This window comes from Culicoides brevitarsis, chromosome 1, assembly GCF_036172545.1.
Source record: "Culicoides brevitarsis isolate CSIRO-B50_1 chromosome 1, AGI_CSIRO_Cbre_v1, whole genome shotgun sequence".
In the NCBI taxonomy this organism is placed as follows: domain Eukaryota; kingdom Metazoa; phylum Arthropoda; class Insecta; order Diptera; family Ceratopogonidae; genus Culicoides; species Culicoides brevitarsis.
Window position 1 is genome coordinate 27,816,243 of NC_087085.1, and position 16,998 is coordinate 27,833,240.

The 16,998-nt window shown below is 32.2% G+C and overlaps 3 protein-coding genes across 6 annotated transcripts in view; 2 read left to right on the top strand and 1 right to left on the bottom strand.

Annotated features, from left to right (window-relative positions):
- LOC134827083 (ubiquitin carboxyl-terminal hydrolase 8-like) overlaps positions 1 to 16,998 on the top strand; it is a 71,162-nt gene that overhangs the window by 47,373 nt on the left and 6,791 nt on the right. Inside the window, exons 1-3 of one of the 2 annotated variants that reach the window (XM_063839618.1) lie at positions 10,425 to 10,602; positions 10,663 to 11,456; positions 13,900 to 14,576. In XM_063839618.1, the coding sequence (XP_063695688.1) occupies positions 10,508 to 10,602; positions 10,663 to 11,456; positions 13,900 to 14,576 (1,566 nt within the window). In that variant the 5' untranslated portion in view covers positions 10,425 to 10,507. Of the gene's footprint in view, positions 1 to 10,424; positions 10,603 to 10,662; positions 11,457 to 13,899; positions 14,577 to 16,998 lie in introns of those variants that run through there. The other variant, XM_063839619.1, reaches the window with a different exon arrangement.
- On the bottom strand, positions 897 to 9,189 carry LOC134828116 (zinc finger RNA-binding protein-like). 3 transcript variants are annotated; one of them, XM_063841086.1, is made up of 11 exons: positions 9,078 to 9,189; positions 8,642 to 8,724; positions 8,348 to 8,490; positions 8,032 to 8,270; positions 5,621 to 6,888; positions 4,649 to 4,879; positions 3,364 to 3,494; positions 2,948 to 3,043; positions 2,636 to 2,881; positions 1,629 to 1,734; positions 897 to 1,570 (listed from the first exon to the last, which is right to left on the bottom strand). In XM_063841086.1, exons 1-11 carry the CDS (start codon positions 9,125 to 9,127, stop codon positions 1,467 to 1,469), a joined length of 2,697 nt encoding a protein of 898 aa, XP_063697156.1. In that variant the 5' UTR covers positions 9,128 to 9,189; the 3' UTR covers positions 897 to 1,466. The 3 variants fall into 3 exon arrangements, with proteins under 3 accessions (XP_063697156.1, XP_063697155.1, XP_063697154.1); XM_063841085.1 differs by having other exon boundaries at positions 3,364 to 3,491; positions 8,348 to 8,508; XM_063841084.1 differs by having other exon boundaries at positions 8,348 to 8,508.
- LOC134838258 (protein unc-50 homolog) lies at positions 9,232 to 10,338 on the top strand. Its single transcript, XM_063853750.1, has 4 exons — positions 9,232 to 9,552; positions 9,611 to 9,676; positions 9,744 to 10,103; positions 10,157 to 10,338. Exons 1-4 carry the CDS (start codon positions 9,306 to 9,308, stop codon positions 10,291 to 10,293), a joined length of 810 nt encoding a protein of 269 aa, XP_063709820.1. The 5' UTR covers positions 9,232 to 9,305; the 3' UTR covers positions 10,294 to 10,338.

Genomic DNA, 16,998 nt, shown 5'->3' on the forward strand with positions numbered 1-16,998 from the left:
ATTTCGTTTGTTGCAGACGTTGCAGCTTATTTCCCACATTTTCGAGATCGACAGACGCAACATCGACACTTAACATCATGTTGTTCATGTCCTTCATCGTTTTGTTCGATCGATTCTCCAAGTTCTACAAATATGGAAAGAGAAACAAGTGAGTCAAGGGTGAATTTGAAGGACATTTAACCTACTTTGGCAATCGATTCCATGTATTCGAGCAATTTGCCGTCCCCTTCGAGGGTCCAAGAGCTCGCTGGTGGCATATTTGCCCGTTTTTGTGGAAGAGACGAGTCCTGCAAGAAACGCAATTGGGTGTCAGAGGAAGGAGAATAAGAGAAAATTAAATTTTTGGGATTTCTTACCATCGTTCTTCATGAATTTTAATCGTTTAGCGATTAATTAATGAATAAAATTGGCTTTTTAGCCAATTGAATGTAAAAATATTGAAAATTTTTAGTGGAAAATTAAGAAAAATGGAAAATTTTTGCACTTCATTGTTTTTGTTTTGAATATTTTGACGCTAATTCAAGATTTTCGATTTTAATGAGATGTTCAAAAGTGATAAATTCTCACTTTTAAGGCTTTAGGGCTCAAAAAATCAGCAAAGAGGGTTAATTAATTATATTTTGAAGACTTTTGGAAAGGTCATGATGATAATTTTTTTATTAAAAAAAAAATCTGAAAAAAAAAGTTTTTAAGAAAAAATACCAAAATTTGAATTCTTTAGGAAATAAAAATTTAGAAAAATATTTATGAAAATTAAAAAAAAAAATTTATTAAAATTTTAATTAATTTGCAAAATTTAAAACTTAAAAATTCAAATTAAAAAAATAAAAAATTATTTTTTGGGAATTAAATTTAAATTTCATCCTAAAAAAATGTAGGAAAAATAAAAAACAATATTTCTAGTTCAATTTCAATAATTAATTTTTATTGTTTGATGGTGATTAGTATGTTTTTTTTTAAGTTTATAATTAAATGAGAGCCTCACTCCCTTACAATTTCATCCTCTAGCTATCTTCTATCAATTGTTAAGAAAGAAATCCTTCGACTACATTTTTAGACAGAATACAATAGTAGAGAAAAATGTAGTTAACACACACGTTTCCATCAAAAATCTTTCAATTTTTCAAACGATTCTAACTTTTTTTAATAATAATATTACGTTACTCATCAAGTGTCAAGTTTCTAGTAGTAGTTATTTGATAGTGAGTGATAGTTTTGATATTTTTCTTTTTTTCATACTGAATACATTTAAAATGGTTGAGTATACGATATTTATTGTGTTTATTTTTTTTTTGTTTAAATATTATTCGAAAATGCAACTATCATCATTTTTTGTTCAATTATTTTTTTTTTCAACAAGTCACTCAAAAAAATTATTTTTTTATATGAAATTGGATTATCAATTGCTAGTTATTCTGTTACTTTCTATAAATTATATATTTTTATGAAATACTTTTAAGGAATTTTTACTTTGTATCGGTGTCCATTGCGACAGTAACTGTACCAGCAACTGCTCCATTGTTGGCGGTGGCGACGGCGGCATCGTCTTTTTTGACCATTTTACCGTCAGCTAAAATTTTTTAATGCAGAATTAGTAAAAATTTTGATGGATTTTGGGGCGAACTTACTTTCAGAGTCGCCTGTTTCGGTGCCAGAACGTCTGCGTTTGCGATTGAATCGCCATTGTCGTGCTTGTGGGAATTTCGGGGGTGGCAATTGATCCATGCCAAGAACCTACGGAGAAAGAAATTTAATTAAAATTTGATTTTTATAATAATTTTTGTTCAAAAAATCGTAATTTAACATAAATTTTCTTATTTAAATTTTTTTTTACAAAATTAGGCCGCTCCAAATTTTTTTCTATGTTTTTGTCCCCTGCCCCATTTCAAAAGCCGAAAATCCAATGGGGCAAAATAAAAAAAAAAGTTAAAAATTTCATCAAAATTGAGCATTTTTTGGTCATTTTCCTTACTTTTTCAAGAAATTTTCAAAAATTTTTTAAAATATTGTTCATTTTTAAAATTTTTTGTGTTGAAAATCGAAATTTTACATGAATTTTCTTCTATAAAAATATTTTCTAAAAATTATTTTTCAAAAATTTTTGACGGTTATTTTTATGAAATTTTTTTGTTAAAATTTTTAACTTGAAATGCTTTCAGATCAATTTTAAATCATCAAATCTCAAAATAGTCATTAAGAGCCCAAATTGGTTAACATTTTGTCATTTTGTATGAAAAAGTATTTCAAAACTTTTTTTTTTATTTTGCCCCCCCCCCCATTTTGAAAAAAATGTTTTGGGACAAAAACATCGGAAAAAATTTGAAACGGCCTAAAGAAAATTTTTAACTAATTTTTATAAAATGATTAAGAATTATTTTTTTTCAAATTTTATGAATTTTTTCATGACCATGAAAGGCAGCTTTCAGCTTTTGATGACTTTTTAGATAATTTTTTTAAAATTTTTAACTTCAAAATTTTCAGTTTTTTGAGTCAAATTTAGTCTAAAACGATTAAAAAATGACAAAAAATTTCAAAAAATTTAATTGTTCATGATTGAAATTCAATTTTCTTAAAGTTTTTATTTCAACAAAAATTTTAAAATAAATTTTGAGCGCCCTTTTAATAAAATTCTCACCTTATGTATTTGCCGGAATGCGATAAATCGCAAATATTGTTGTGCTGAGTGAGTGATATCTTCTCGTTGTTGCTTGGAAAGGTCCCGAATTGCACATTGCGGTTCCTTTTCGCACGGATCCAAGATGCCGGGTCCGTAAATGAGCGTGCCCGAGGCAAAAGCTTCCATAACGCGACGTAAACTGTCGCCCGGACTGAGCGGCATGCCAGCTGAGGCAATTACTTTTTCCACAAACAGTTCCATTGCCTATAAAATAATTTGTTTTAATTAAATTTTGAATTAAATAATTTTTGAGGAAAAATTAAAACTTACCCATTGATTGAAGGGCGTCCAAATGGGAACTCGTTGACACAAGTCACGAATAATTCTCATGATCATCACACACGAATGAAGTCCCGTTGCTCTAGCCTAAATTTTGGTTTTGAAATAAAAAAAATGTTTAAATTTTTTGAAATTTAATTTTTTTTTATCTCTACAACAACGAGCACTTTGAACTTTTTCCGTGATATCATAAGAAATTTACAAAATTAAAAAAAAATAAAAATATAAAAAAAAATTATCAAAGAAAATTACATTAAAAGTGCTTGTTGTCTCAAGATTTCTATTTTTTTTTTCTTAAGCTCAACTAATTAAGTGTGTGTAATATAAATACAAAAATGTTAATCATCGTTTTATTTTATTATTTTTTTTTTTCATTTTTTTTTTGTTTCAATATAAAATCAACAAACCTGGAACCATTTAGCATGCCTCAATGCGGCAAGCGCCTGTAGACAAGGTTCGCGGGGCAGTAGATCTGTTTCAGAACATTTCGTTTGTTCGTTTTGAGGGGTTGCAGTACTCTCGGCCGTTGCATTTGCTTCTTTTGGAGTTAATATTTTTCGATTTTTTTTTTATTATTATCGATGTTAAATATTTTTTTTTTGAAAATTTTCAAACATTTGGAAATAGAAAAAGAAAAAAATAATTTTTAATATCATTACAGGGTGTTTGACCATAAAATATTATTAATAAATATTTTTTTTTTATTTTTTAGGAACATGATTTGATGGAAGTCTCTGTCTCGTTCGCTCTCTGAAGGGGGTTTTGGGGGTTGGTTGGAGTGATGAAGTCGAATATGGTCAAAAATCCTGTTTTTCAATATTTTTTATGGCCTGCGAACCGATTTTCTTTGACCGGAATAAGAACGCGATCGTTGCTGCATTGATCATTCTCCATGATTTTTTTTTATTTTATTTTTATGATTCACATTTTCGATTTTTTTTTGAATTTTCAGTTGATGACTTTAATTTTTTTAATTGAATTTTGCACTTTGAAATTTTTTTTTGTCTTCAGAAACCGGAAAAGAACGAAAAGCTCATCAACTAATATTTCAATTTTTCCACTATTGATTAGTTTTTCTTCGTTTTTTTTTTGCTGAACATCAATGCAAGATGAGTCCCGTGTCTTGCACTGTGTTTGCTTTTTGCCTTAACATCTAGTCAAATCATGAATAAAGATTGGACACGGACTTTTTCGGGGGTTTTTCACTAGTTTTTTTTTTCGTGTAAATGTCCAATTTTTATTTTAATTTTTCTCAAATCCTTAAACTTTAAAAGCGGTAAAGACACTTTGGCATTTGACTTGATAATGAAAAATAATTTTAGCCTATTTTGTTCGGGTTTTTGCACTTTTTGTTGTTCATTTAAGGTGTGAAATCACTTTTTTCGTGTCTTTTGAGTCTTTTTAGGTAACGAAATATTTTTTTTTTTCGAATAAAATAGGCCTTTGTCAGTTTTTCGCTTATCACTCCAAATTTTTGTTCTTTTTTTTCTTGAAAACGAACTTCGAAACACCAATTTCATTATTTTTCTTCAACGTGAAATACAGAAAAAAAACTTTCCTAGAGAAAACTATTCTAGATGGATAAAAATTCGGTCAAAAAGAGTGTGAGAAAGAGTGTTTGGAATGAAACTGGTTGTTCGAAACCGTCCCTAAATCATGTCCTGCAGAAAATGCATGAGCACTTTTGCTTACCTTGTTCCCGTAAGAGGGGAGATGTGAGCGAAACTTTGACGGTTACGATGCCATCGGTGACATTTACGGCACTCTCGGTGACGGCAAGCGTGACGGTATACTTGAATTCTTCGGTGATTGTTTTCAGTTGGATCGGGAGCTCTTGGGCGACGCGACGAAGCAAGGTGGTTGTCGGTTTTTCGGCGCACAAAACGACGAGTTGGACGTCTTTGTCGCCACGTAAAAGAAGACCTACAAAAAAATTTTGTTAAAAATTTTACATAATGAATGGCAATAAAGCAAAAAGTTTATTATTTTTAATTTTTCGAAAAAAATAATACAAATAAATAAAAAAATTTTTGACTGATTTTTTTTTTTTAATTTGAAAAAAAAAATAATAAATATTTTTTACATTTTTTGAACGTAATATAATTAATTATTTAAATAATAAAAATAAATTTTTATGTACTCTTTTTTTTTAATTTTTTGGTAGCTTAAAATATATTTTAAATTTAGTTGTAATTTTTCAGAAGGATTTTTGTTTAAATTTCGATAATTTTCGATATTTAGGTTTTGAAATAAAAAATACTAAAAATTGTAAAAATATTTAAAAAAAAATTTTGCTCGCTCAAAAATTGTAATAATTTAAATTTAACCGTTTCATAATGTAAAATTAGCTCCTAAAAATTTCAGATTTCAAGTAATTTTTATTTAATTTAAAAATAATTTTCAAAAAAAAAAAAACTGAAATCGACGTTATCAAATTTTTTTCGTTTTTTTTTAAAAAAATTACACTAAAATTGACCAAAATTGCTTTGATAAGATGGGAATCTTGATCATTTTCAAAAAAAAAAATATCATTTCGGAAAATGTTAACTACATTTTTCTTCAATTTTGAGTTAAAAATTTTAAATTGACGAAATTTCGATAAAGAAGATTTTTTTCTCTATCATTTTTAAAAATTTTGATTAAAAAAAAATGGCAAAAACTTACCTTTTGCAAGTAATCCAACACGCATAACGCCTTTGAGCATACGAACAGATCCAACGGCATCGGCATCCTTGTGGAATGATATCATCTGATTAGCTTCCTTATTTCCGCCGTTTTCGGTGGCATTTTGATCGTTTTTGTCTTCGGCGTTTGTCGTCGCCCCGTCTGTCGTTGTAGTTTGTTCCGAGCTCTCTTCCTGTTTTTGTTCCTCCGTTTTTGGTTTCGTGGGTGACGGAACCGCATTTCCAACTTTCAGATCTTGTTTGATGCCCGCCATAGTGTCCGACACCAATTTCAGAGCACGTTCCGTATGCGAAACAATTCTCTGGATATTCTTCAATTCCTCCTCTTTAGGATAGATTTCGGCGTGATGCGCAACAACATGACGATCGTCAGCCGTTTCGGGACGTCTTTCGCGCATAATGTTGAAAAACATGCCAGGCGGTCCCGCAGGTCCTCTTCCGATAAATCCGCCGCGTTGCATCCAGTATTCGTATTCCTCGTCGTAACGACTTCCCCAGAAGGGTGGCGGAGCACCACCTCCTGTCCCTGTTTCACCTTCCTCTTCCATGCCGGTGCGGCGACGATTCCAAAAGTCTTCGCGCGCATGTCTTTTGTCGGGTTTGCGATTCCGCATATTTGGCTTAACTTCCACCACCAAATCGGGCTGCACCTTTTTCTTGTATTGCAGACGATGACGACGGCCCTTCATGTGCATCTCCTTCGCATTTGGATCGTTGAACTTGCAATCGCAGAGTTTGCAATTGAAACTGATCACTTTGCCCTCCTCGTCTTTGAGTTCTTCGATGTAATCGTTGCCCACGGGTTGCACGTCTTCGATCGTATCACTTTCGCCGCCTTCACCTTCGCCGCCCTTCTTGCCGATTACTTGCGGCTCCGACGAGGGAATCGGCTTGCCTAGCTTCGTGTGGAGCTTGACGACTTTTTGATGCTTGGAACCGCGAACGTGCGCCGCGTAGGCATCATTTCCTGTACATGTAACATCACACAATTCACAATGCAAGCAATTCACGGTGCGACTTGTGGGCTGCTCCTTCGTCGTTTCCGTTTGCTTTTGGAGGGCTTCGCGTTTCTTGTGTTTCTGTCCCTCCAAGTGCTCGCGATACGTCTGCGGACCGGCACAACTGATCTTGCACACTTCGCAGTAGTGGATTTGTTGCGGTTTCGGAGCAGCTTTTGGGAAAAATTTGCCTGCTTTTGCTCCGACGCCGGGTTTAAAGTTCTTCCAACCGCCACGGGCAGCATTGCCACTACAAAAGGGTAAGAAATAAAATTAGGAAAAAATAGTAAAAAGAGTTGCAAATTAATTATACAAAAATATCTTTAACATTTTTGACTAAACTTTTTAAATTTTTAAATAAAAACTTTTCGTAAAAAAATGACTGAAATTAGATTTTTTTTTAAATTTTTCATTAAGGCCGCTCCAAATTTTTTTCGAACTTTTTGTCCCTTTTGTCCCCCCCGAAATGGGGGGGGGGCAAAAAAATAAAAAAAAAATTTTGAAATACTTTTTCATACAAAATAATAAAATTTTAACAATTTCTGGTCCTTAATAAATATTTTTATTGTTTTTATGGTATATAAATTGATGATAATTTTAAATTTATCTCAGAGTATTTCAAGTTAAAAATTAAAAAAAAAAAAAAAATCGTAAAAAAAAACTGTCAAAAAATTTTGAGAAATAAGTTTTTAGAAAAAAAATTTTAACGAAGAAAATTCATGTTAACATACGATTTTCAACGCAAAAATTCTTAAAAATTAAAAATTTTTTAAAAAATTTATGAAATTATTTGAAAAAATATGAAAAGAAGACCAAAAAACGGTCAATTTTGAAGAAATTTTTAACTTTTTTTTTTATTTTGCCCCATTGGATTTTCGACTTTTGAAATGGGGCAGGGGACAAAAAGTTCAAAAAAAATTTGGAGCGGCCTAAAAAATAAAAAAAATTTAATTACAGTAAAAAATCCATTTTTTTAATTTTTAGAACAAATTTGAAATTTCGATCTTTAGATAAAATAAAAATTTTGTTTTTTTGATATTATTGTTTCTTTCGTTTTTTGAGTTCTAAAATTTTCTTTATTTTATTGAGTTTTATTTTAATTTTTTTATTACGAAATTTTTTACAACCTAAAAATTTTTTAAATCAAAAATTATCATTAAATTTAAATTATGAGACTCTAAAAAATTATTCTTTAATTTTTTGAGGTTTTGTTAATTTATTTAAAATTCACATCAAATACAAAAAAAAATCAATGTTGAGAAGTTTTTTTTTATATTTTTCAGGTCAAACCAAAAATAAAATTGTCACTCAAAAAAAAAAATCGTGTCATTTTTTTTTTTTTGATTTTTGATCTAGATCATTCAAGCCTGACTACAACTTTGATACAACTTACCCATTATTCGGGGGCTTTGCGCCTGCCTGTTGTTGCGCGGCATACAAACTCGCTGCACTGTACAAGGCGGCATCGTAATTCGAGTATGTCGCTGTCCCATCGGCGCCTCCTTGTGGCTTATTTGCTGCATTCGCTGCCGGATTGGCGCCCGCTTGCGTCTGGTAGCCTGGAGTGTTTGTAGCATAAGATTTCTGATTTACCTGAGGGGGTCTCACGGGTTGTGCATAAGTAACTGCAGCCTTTTAACGAAAAAAAAAATTTTTTTTTTCAATTTAATTTGAATCATGTCTCGAATTTGTCGCGTGGCGGAACAAACCTTGGCACTTGTCGCACTCGCCGTGTCATAGGGTTGCGCAGGAGCCGCATAGCCCGGAGTTCCTGCTTGCTGATAGTAAGTTTTGGAAGTATCGTACGTTTGTGGCGGCCGAGCGTACCCATAATCGTATGTCGCTGCAGGAGCTGAAGTAGTTGAAGGACCTTCGAATTAGTGTCACAGTTTTGGAAATTTTAGATAAAAATATTTTTATGCACAACACGCGAGACAAATTTCGCCGTCTTTGTACAAACTAACTTTTATCTAATTGGATTTCAACCCGGAAACGGGACTTACCTGCGTACTGTTGCGGAGCCGGCGCTGGCGGATACGGCGGTTGACCCGGAAACGGCTGCGGCGCATAAGTTCCCGTTGGTGCGCTGCAAAAAACAAAAAATAAATGAAAAACTTTTCACTCACTCCACACTTTGGATATCGATCCAAAATGTCGAAGACGCCATTATCGGCCGGCATTTCACACGGAAAACGAAAAATGCCGAAAATCTCGCGAAAAATCCCCGGGAACGCGATAAAAATGGATTTAATCGAAAATTCCTTCGTAAAAATCGTGACTCATCACTAATTTTCACGGGAATTTCTGGATTTTCCACAAAAATTAGTCGTTTTTAATGTCGCACCGTACAGCACCACAGCGAAACCGTATTTTCAGGATTTTTCCGGAAACGACGAAAAAGTTCCCGCAACTTTGTTCGAATCCCGATGCGCTACTCACCCATATTGCGTTCCTCCATGCGTAAAGCCATAATAATTGTGGCCAGACATTGTAATTTTCCGTTTAATCGAAGCGAATATTTTTTCCAATTTCAATTTTCACAATGTCTGTCTGTCACTTTGCTGTCAAAGTGGCAATTTGCCGCGCTGCTAATTCAAACCAAAACAAACAAAAGTCGTCGTCACTAAAATTTGTGATTTTTTTCATGAGAAAAGGCTGAAAAACACGATGAAATACGCAACTTCACCAACGCCCTCGATTAGCGGGCGATCCTCCTTTAGCTATGTCTCGAGAACGCAATCGCCGTTGCCGCCGCCGATAAATTTTACGTGTGCCACCGCCACAAATAAGACCTACAAATTCATCCGGAGACTCTTTAAATTCGATCAAATGGATTTTGAGTTTGCTCTCTGGCAGATTGCTTACCTTTTTTATAATCCACAACAAGTTTACAGGAATTTCAGTTACAGGAAACGTAAGTTTTTCCTAAGAAAAAAAGGAAATTTAATTAAAATTATTTTTTTGTGTTCTAGAAACGAAATTACAGTATGCCAGAGATGATCCAGCATTTCTTGTGTTACTCGTCATCAGTCTTTGTGGTGAGAAATCCTTCAAAAATATTTCCAAAAATTAATTTTTTATGAAATTTCGTAATTTTATTTTTAGTCACATCCCTCGGATTTGCGTGGGTGCTTCGATTAGGTCTCGGACAAACAATTTACTTCCTTTTTTACGTCGTTTTTGTCGATTGTATCTTATGTGGCATCATAACGGCGTCGATATTGTGGTTCCTGGTCAACAAATATATGCGAGTAGACTCGTTGGCGAAGGATGTCGAATGGGGTTACGCCTTCGACGTGCATTTAAATGCATTTTATCCACCACTAATTATCATCCATTTCATCCAATTGTTCTTCTATAACGCAATTATCAGTCAAGATTGGTTCTTTTCCCGACTTCTCGGGAATACGTTGTGGTTACTAGCGATCGGATATTACGTTTACATCACTTTTTTGGGATATAATTGTAAGTCTTGTATTTTTTTTAGTTGAAATTTTACTAAAAATTGCATTTTTCAGGCATAAATCATCTCAAAAATACACGAGCAATCCTCGCGGTGATGCCCATCGCACTGCTGGTGTACATAGTGACTCTCATAATCGGATGGAACTTTTGTGTGACTCTTATGAACTTCTATCATTATCGCGTCTTGTAATAATTAATGTAATTTAATGTTGAATTAATAAAGAAAAATACTTAAAATTACTAAAAAAATTGATTTTTGTGTTAACGGCTGAAAATTTTGAAAGTGACAATGGGTGAAACGTCAAAATAAATGGAAAATTGACAAAAATAATTAATGAATATCGAGAAAATCGACGAAAACTGTTGTAAAAACGTAGTTACATTACCTCAAGTGTGCTCCAGTCATGTCACAAAAGAAGCCTTTGTACGTTGCGAAAACGTTTAACGAGCTGCAAGACATGGGCGAAGTGAAAATCTCCAAAACTCAAAGTGGAACAAGGTAAACAATGATTTTTTTTTCGTTTCTTCGAACACCTCACTAATTATTTTTCCGATAAAGTGTCCTGAATTCGATGGCGAGACTCTTCAAAGAGGCGGAAGAGAAGAATTTGGAAGGTGACGAGGAGAAATCGTACGTCTATTACATCCGATTCTTCAATTTGCTGGAATCTATCAAGAAAACGCCGCAATTTAAAAGTCAACGAGACCAAATTACGACTTTGCTCGGAGGCCCAAAAGGCCTGGAACGAACTTTGGATACGCTCGAGGTGATTGCGGAAAATTTACGACAACGATATGCCAAGCAATATCCAGAATTAAATCGAGAATTCATGGCAGAATTGGCATCTGCTGAAGAAAATTCCCAAAGTCCGTCGTCACCAGTGAAAGAAACGATAAAAATTCCCACAACTGTCAGTCCGAAGCAATTTTACGAGCACATCAAGGATTGCGGATTCAGTTTGTTGGTGATCGATTGTCGGCCGTCGCGCGATTTTGCCGCATCCCGAATCAAGTATGAGCCGGTGCTGAATGTGCCGGAGGAGATTTTGGTGAAAGGTGTGACAGTGGGCAAAATTGCGGGACATTTGAAGGATGCGGAAAAAGTTAAATGGTCTCAGCGGTTGATTAAGAGTCACATTATTTTGCTGGATCAGAGCAGTTGTGAGTTTGTGACGGAGTCGCCTGTGTGGGTCTTGAATGATGTACTGCAAAATTGGGATATGGATTTTAATCGAAAAGCTCCGATTCAGTTGTTGTCGGGCGGATTTGAGTCTTTTCAGTTGTATTATCCGATGGAGACGACAGATCCGCGTTATAAACCGCCCCAAAATTCGTATGTGGATGAGGGATTTGGTAAGGAAATTTTTATTTTTAAATTTATTTTATACTTTTTGTCACATTTAGAGATCGATTTTTTTTTGCTGGAATATAAATATAAAAAAATATTTATATTTTCTGAGCTGAAATAGTTCAAAAACAATATGTCAATTTTATTTTTTAAACTAATTTTGATTAACATATTTCTAATTAAAAATAATTTTAAAAATTAAGTTTTTCTCGTGGGCTTTGCTTTCAAATTAAAAAAGTTACTTTCTTTTAAAGTCACTTTCATTATTCTCCATTTTTAAAAATTTGTTAAAAATATCATTGACGACTTTTCGGATAATTTCCGAAAGGCTCGGTATGCGAGTTCTTCATTGCAAAAATTCCGATTCCAAAAAAAAAAAAAATAAAAAATAAACAAAAAATAATTAGCAAAAGTAACATTTTTGACATTTTAGGACGTTTAACGTTGATTGTTCACGTTCAATTAATTTTTGTTTTCATTATTTTTAAGTTTTGAGTCAAAATTAAAGAAAAATATCACAAAATAAAAAATTAATGAAATAGTATAAATTTTGGTCTGAAGACTCAATTTTTTTTTAATTTAAGGCGTCATCCATTAATGGCGTCGGCAGTTTAGGGGGGTGGGGTTCATCAAATTTACGACGGATTACAACGAGGGGGGTAAACGGCAATGTACGACGTCGTAAAAATATCTCATATAGACGATTTTTTGCACATTTGGCATTTAAACTTTGCCTTAATGTCCCATTTTTTTTTCGTGTCAAGAGCCAACGAAAATTCCCTCTCTATATGATTACCTCTGAGTCCTAAGCATTTGTATTGAGCCGCCATACCCTCGCATAATTTTGATTGTAGCATTGATTATATGCAAAGTGATGAAGAAGATTGCGGATTGTTGTTTCTGTTATTTCTGTTATTAAATATCATATGAGTTATCTAGGAGACCATTTGGCTCTTCTTTCGTGCGAAAAGTACGCATTCTACTTTTTCGTTTGTTTGTTTGAATTTGGTTAAATGTTCCAATTGCTGACTTTTATTTTTTGACGCCACGTCCTTTTTGTACTCGCCATAATGTTTCTCAATTCTTTTTTTGATGGCATTTCGTGAGATCACACGAACCCTCAAAGTACCTAATTTACCTTGAATAAACTTGCGAAAGTACTTTTGCAAGTAAATTCATACGAGCTTGTGTTGTTTTGGCTTCGCTTCTAATATATTTTTTCCCGTTGAGCAGCACAACGATTACATCGAAGACTGTTGGCATATCTCCTAAAGCCGCAATTACTTCTTCTTCTAATTCCATTTTTTATTTTTTGAGTAAAATTATATATTTTTTTTATAAAGTTGAAACGCGTGTTTTAAAAGTGTGTAAATAAAAATTACGAAAATTGTCGATGTTCGGCAATAAAACCCAAAGATTGTACGAAATAGATTTTATTCAAACTTCTGTCGACTTTTATCGGGCTTCTCCTCTTATCGTGTCTTTTCTATCCTTTTATTTCTCTTTTTTTCCATTTTTTCTCACACGTGCTTTTTCGGCTTTTTTACTTTTTCTTGCCTTTTCTATCTTTTTGTTTTTTTCTTTTTTAACTATTTATCTATTTACGGCGTCGGTTAAATAGGACATTTTTTCCATCGGATATTCAATGACACCCACCCCCCATAAACTTTCGACGCCGTAAATGGATGGCGCCATTACAAGATATGCAAAGGTACAGCAGCTCGTGGTAATTTCGATGTTAACGATATTTTTATTATTTTTTTTTAAATTTTGAATTAAAAAAATTATAAAATTTAAAAATTTTGGAATTATTTTTTAATTAACTAAGGCCGCTCCAAATGAAAATCAAAAATAAAGTCCGATGCCCCATTTAAAAAGTCAAAAATCCAATGGGGCAAAATAAAAAAAAAAAGTTAAAATTTTCATCAAAATTGATCGTTTTTTGGTGTATTTTCATAATTTTTCAAGACATTTTCAAAAAAATTTATAAAAAATTTTCAATTATTTTAATTTTTGTTTTGAAAATCATATTTTAACTTGGATTTTTTTCTCTAAAAATATTTTTCATAAAATTATTAATTTTTTTTTTCAAAATTTTTTAATCATACATTTTTTATGAAATTTTTTTCTTTAATTTTTAATATTAAATATTCTGAAATCTATTTTAAATAAGCCAATTTTAAAGTAAATAGTAAAAAACATCAAAAATATTATTTAACGATCAAAAATTGCTAAAATTCTGTCATTTTGTATTATTTTCATAGTATTTCAAATTTTTTTTTTATTTTGCCCCCCCCCCATTTTATTTTCAAAAATTTTGGACTTTATTTTTGATTTTCATTTGGAGCGGCCTAATCATTTTAAAAAAGATGTGATAAAAATTTTAAAATAAGTAAATTTAAACTTCTGTCTAAATTCTATTAATAATTTTTTTTTGTTTAATTTCAGACGACATCCAGTACCCTGACTCCATCTTCAATACATCATTTTCGCCGAGATCGACTTCGGGACGTCCTGTGATAAATCGCGACAGCAAGGCAATCGCGTTGAAAACGTACGACGAAAAGGAAAAATTCCTGAAAAATCTCTTGGAGAGACGCAAAAAGAACTTGAATGAGTCCATTGAGATTGAAAAGCTGCGTGTCGATGCAGAAGCCGATTGGAAAGCTATCACGGAGAATGAAACGCCGACACATGAACCGAATCGCAGCCAGGAAGTCCTTCACAAAATCTACGAGCTTGAAAGTCGTGCGCGCGACATCCAAATCGAGGATCAAAGTCTCAAGGAGAACGAACAGTCATTCCTGGAAATGTTGCCGGAAGAGGAAGCTGCCAAGCTGCAAGAAGAGGCGCAACGTCAAGAGGAAGAAGCGAAGGAGAAAGAACGGAAAAAGTTGGAATACGAAGCAGCTCAGAAGCGTCTCGCCGAGGAACGTGAACGAAAATTGAAGGAAAGCCGCGTCGTGCGAGAAAAAGTTCCGAAGCCAGTGCCGCCACCGCAACCGAAACAGCAACCTGCACGACCGAAACAACCTCACATTCCGGACCGGAGTGCCAAACCGCATTTTGAGCCGGTCTTCATTCCGGAGATAAAGAGAGATTTTTCGCCCGTTCGCGGCGGCATGGTAAGAAATTTTAATCCTCTTGTAAAAAAAATACTTTTTCACGTTATTTTTGTATGTGACCGATTGCCGTTTGTGCATTTTATTGCATAATTGCCTATGTCTCTCGAGAATGTTTGCATTTTGATAGCGCACCAAACTCACTCTCGCTCGTCGTCATGTAATAGTTTATCAATCAATAGGAACGCGTGCATTGTGTAGTGGCATGGCGCGTGTTTCGTGTAAATGTAAAAGGATTAGCTGAATGATTTTTTCGAATCAATTTGATAAATAGAGTGATCTATTAATAAAATTCTTGGATGGCGTGCGAATTAAGCTCCTTCACATACAAATATCCGACGAGAGTCCGCGCTGCATTTACGTAAACATTTGATCGAAATCTAATTTATATTGATGACGATAACCGGGCGGGTAAACGTGAGTCGCGATTCGCGAAGCACATTGCTCGAACACTTGGCATTTTTATTGACAAGAAATAATTATGTCGTCGAAAAAAACAAATCCAAAATGACAAGGAAGAATTTTTTGTTGCGGCATATTTTTGAGCTTTAAGCAGTAATTCACATGGCAAGACACAAACTCTTACATTTTTTTTCGCTGATGGAATTCCAAGTTTGTGTAGCGACAACTTTTAATCGGATTCCAATTTTTTTTTCTTCTATTTTCTAATATTATTATGAGTAACGTAATTTTTGTGCAAGTTTGCATAATTGTTTTTCGCACATTAAGGGACAGGAGTCAATAGAAATTATGTAAAATTTGATTTTTTTTTGTTGGAGCGACAAGGAATTAACGGTCAATGGAGACGTCTGGTTTCTACGTTGAACGAAAATCTGAAAAACTTAAAAATGTTTTTGATATCAGGTCGATTCAGTTGAAATTTAAATAGTTGAAATGGCAAAAAAATCATGATCGAATATTGAAATGAGTCAATTTTTGTCGATTTAAAAACTAAAGGCAATTAACTAAGTTAATTTTTTTAATCACATTTGATCTTTTTGATTAAAATTAAAAATTTGAAAAAAAAAATATTTTTATTCAATTAAAATTTATGGAAATTATTATTTCAAAATTGAGTCCAAAATAAGAAAATATATTAAAATTTAATCAAAATAAATCAATTTTTGATTTTCAAAAAAAATATATATATGAAGGGTCAATGTGATAATTCGCATATATGCATGTTTTTTGTATGAAAAATTGAAATTATGTGCTGTTTATCACATTGACTCTTCATATTTTCTCTTCAAATGTACCTAGTCTTTGATAATAAAATTATATCTCCATTTTTTTATTATAAAAAACTTATTAACATTAAAAAAAATAAATTAATTAAAGTAAGGCCGCTCCAAATTTTTTTTGAACTTTTTGTCCCCTGCCCCATTTCAAAAGTCGAAAATCCAAAAGTCGAAAATAAAAAAAAAGTTACAAATGTCATCAAAATTGACCATTTTTTGGCATTTTTCCATATTTTTTCAAAGAATTTTCAAAATTTTTAAAAAATTTTTCAATTTTTAAGAATTTCTGTATTGAAAAACGAATTTTAACATGAAATTCCTTCTCTAAAATTTTTTTCAAAAAAATTATTTTTCAAAATTTTTGACAGTTATTTTTATGAAATTTTTTTGTTTAAATTTTTATCTTAAAATTGGCTTAAAATAATTTGAGATCAATTTTAAACTATCAAATCTCAATGTAAATACCATAAAACAACTAAAATATTCATTAAGGACCAAAAATTGTTAAAATTTTGTCATTTTGTATGAAAAAGTATTTCAAAATTTTTTTTTTTTTTTTTTTTTGCCCCCCCCCCCCCCCCCATTTTGAAAAAAAGTTCTTGGGACAAAAAGTTCGAAAAAAATTTGGAGCGGCCTAAATAATAATAAAAAAAAAATAAAATTTATTTAAAAAATAAATTAAAATATAATTAATAAATTAGCGAACGAAATTTAAAAATATTACACTTCGCAAAATTTTATTTGGGTGTTGAAATGAAATTTAAATTCTTTTGAAATTTTTTTTTTAACAAAATAAAATAAATAACTATTTTTGCTTATTTGTAAAAGTTAAAAAGAAATTAATTATGAAGAATTTTTTAGCAGTAAAATACTAAAAACATCATTTTATTGAAACTACAAACTCGGATCTGTTTGATAAATAAAAAAAAATTAATAAAATTTTTAATTTTCATAAATTAAACTTAGAATTGAATTGCAAAGAAAAATTAGGCCTAAACAACAATCCTAAATGTTTCAGGTTTCCTCCCACCTAATTTTTTCTGAAAATCATAGGTGGGATATCGAGTATCGAGTATCTAAAATGTAAGAAATATTTCAAATTTTAGTACATTTTTGACCTAAATTCTTTTGAAAATGATCAAAGTTTCCGTTAAAATCAGTTGAAAATTCGATATTTTCATACATTT

Coding starts and splice junctions, on each gene's coding strand:
- LOC134828116 (XM_063841084.1), bottom strand. CDS start 9,127: ATGTCTGGCCACAATTATTATGGCTTTACGCATGGAGGAACGCAATAT. Junction 8,271..8,347: donor CGAGTGCGACAAGTGCCAAG/GTTTGTTCCGCC, acceptor TTTCGTTAAAAG/GCTGCAGTTACTTATGCACA. Junction 3,044..3,363: donor GGCATGCTAAATGGTTCCAG/GTTTGTTGATTT, acceptor ACCAAAATTTAG/GCTAGAGCAACGGGACTTCA.
- LOC134838258 (XM_063853750.1), top strand. CDS start 9,306: ATGAAATACGCAACTTCACCAACGCCCTCGATTAGCGGGCGATCCTCC. Junction 9,553..9,610: donor GAATTTCAGTTACAGGAAAC/GTAAGTTTTTCC, acceptor TTTGTGTTCTAG/AAACGAAATTACAGTATGCC. Junction 9,677..9,743: donor ACTCGTCATCAGTCTTTGTG/GTGAGAAATCCT, acceptor TTTTATTTTTAG/TCACATCCCTCGGATTTGCG.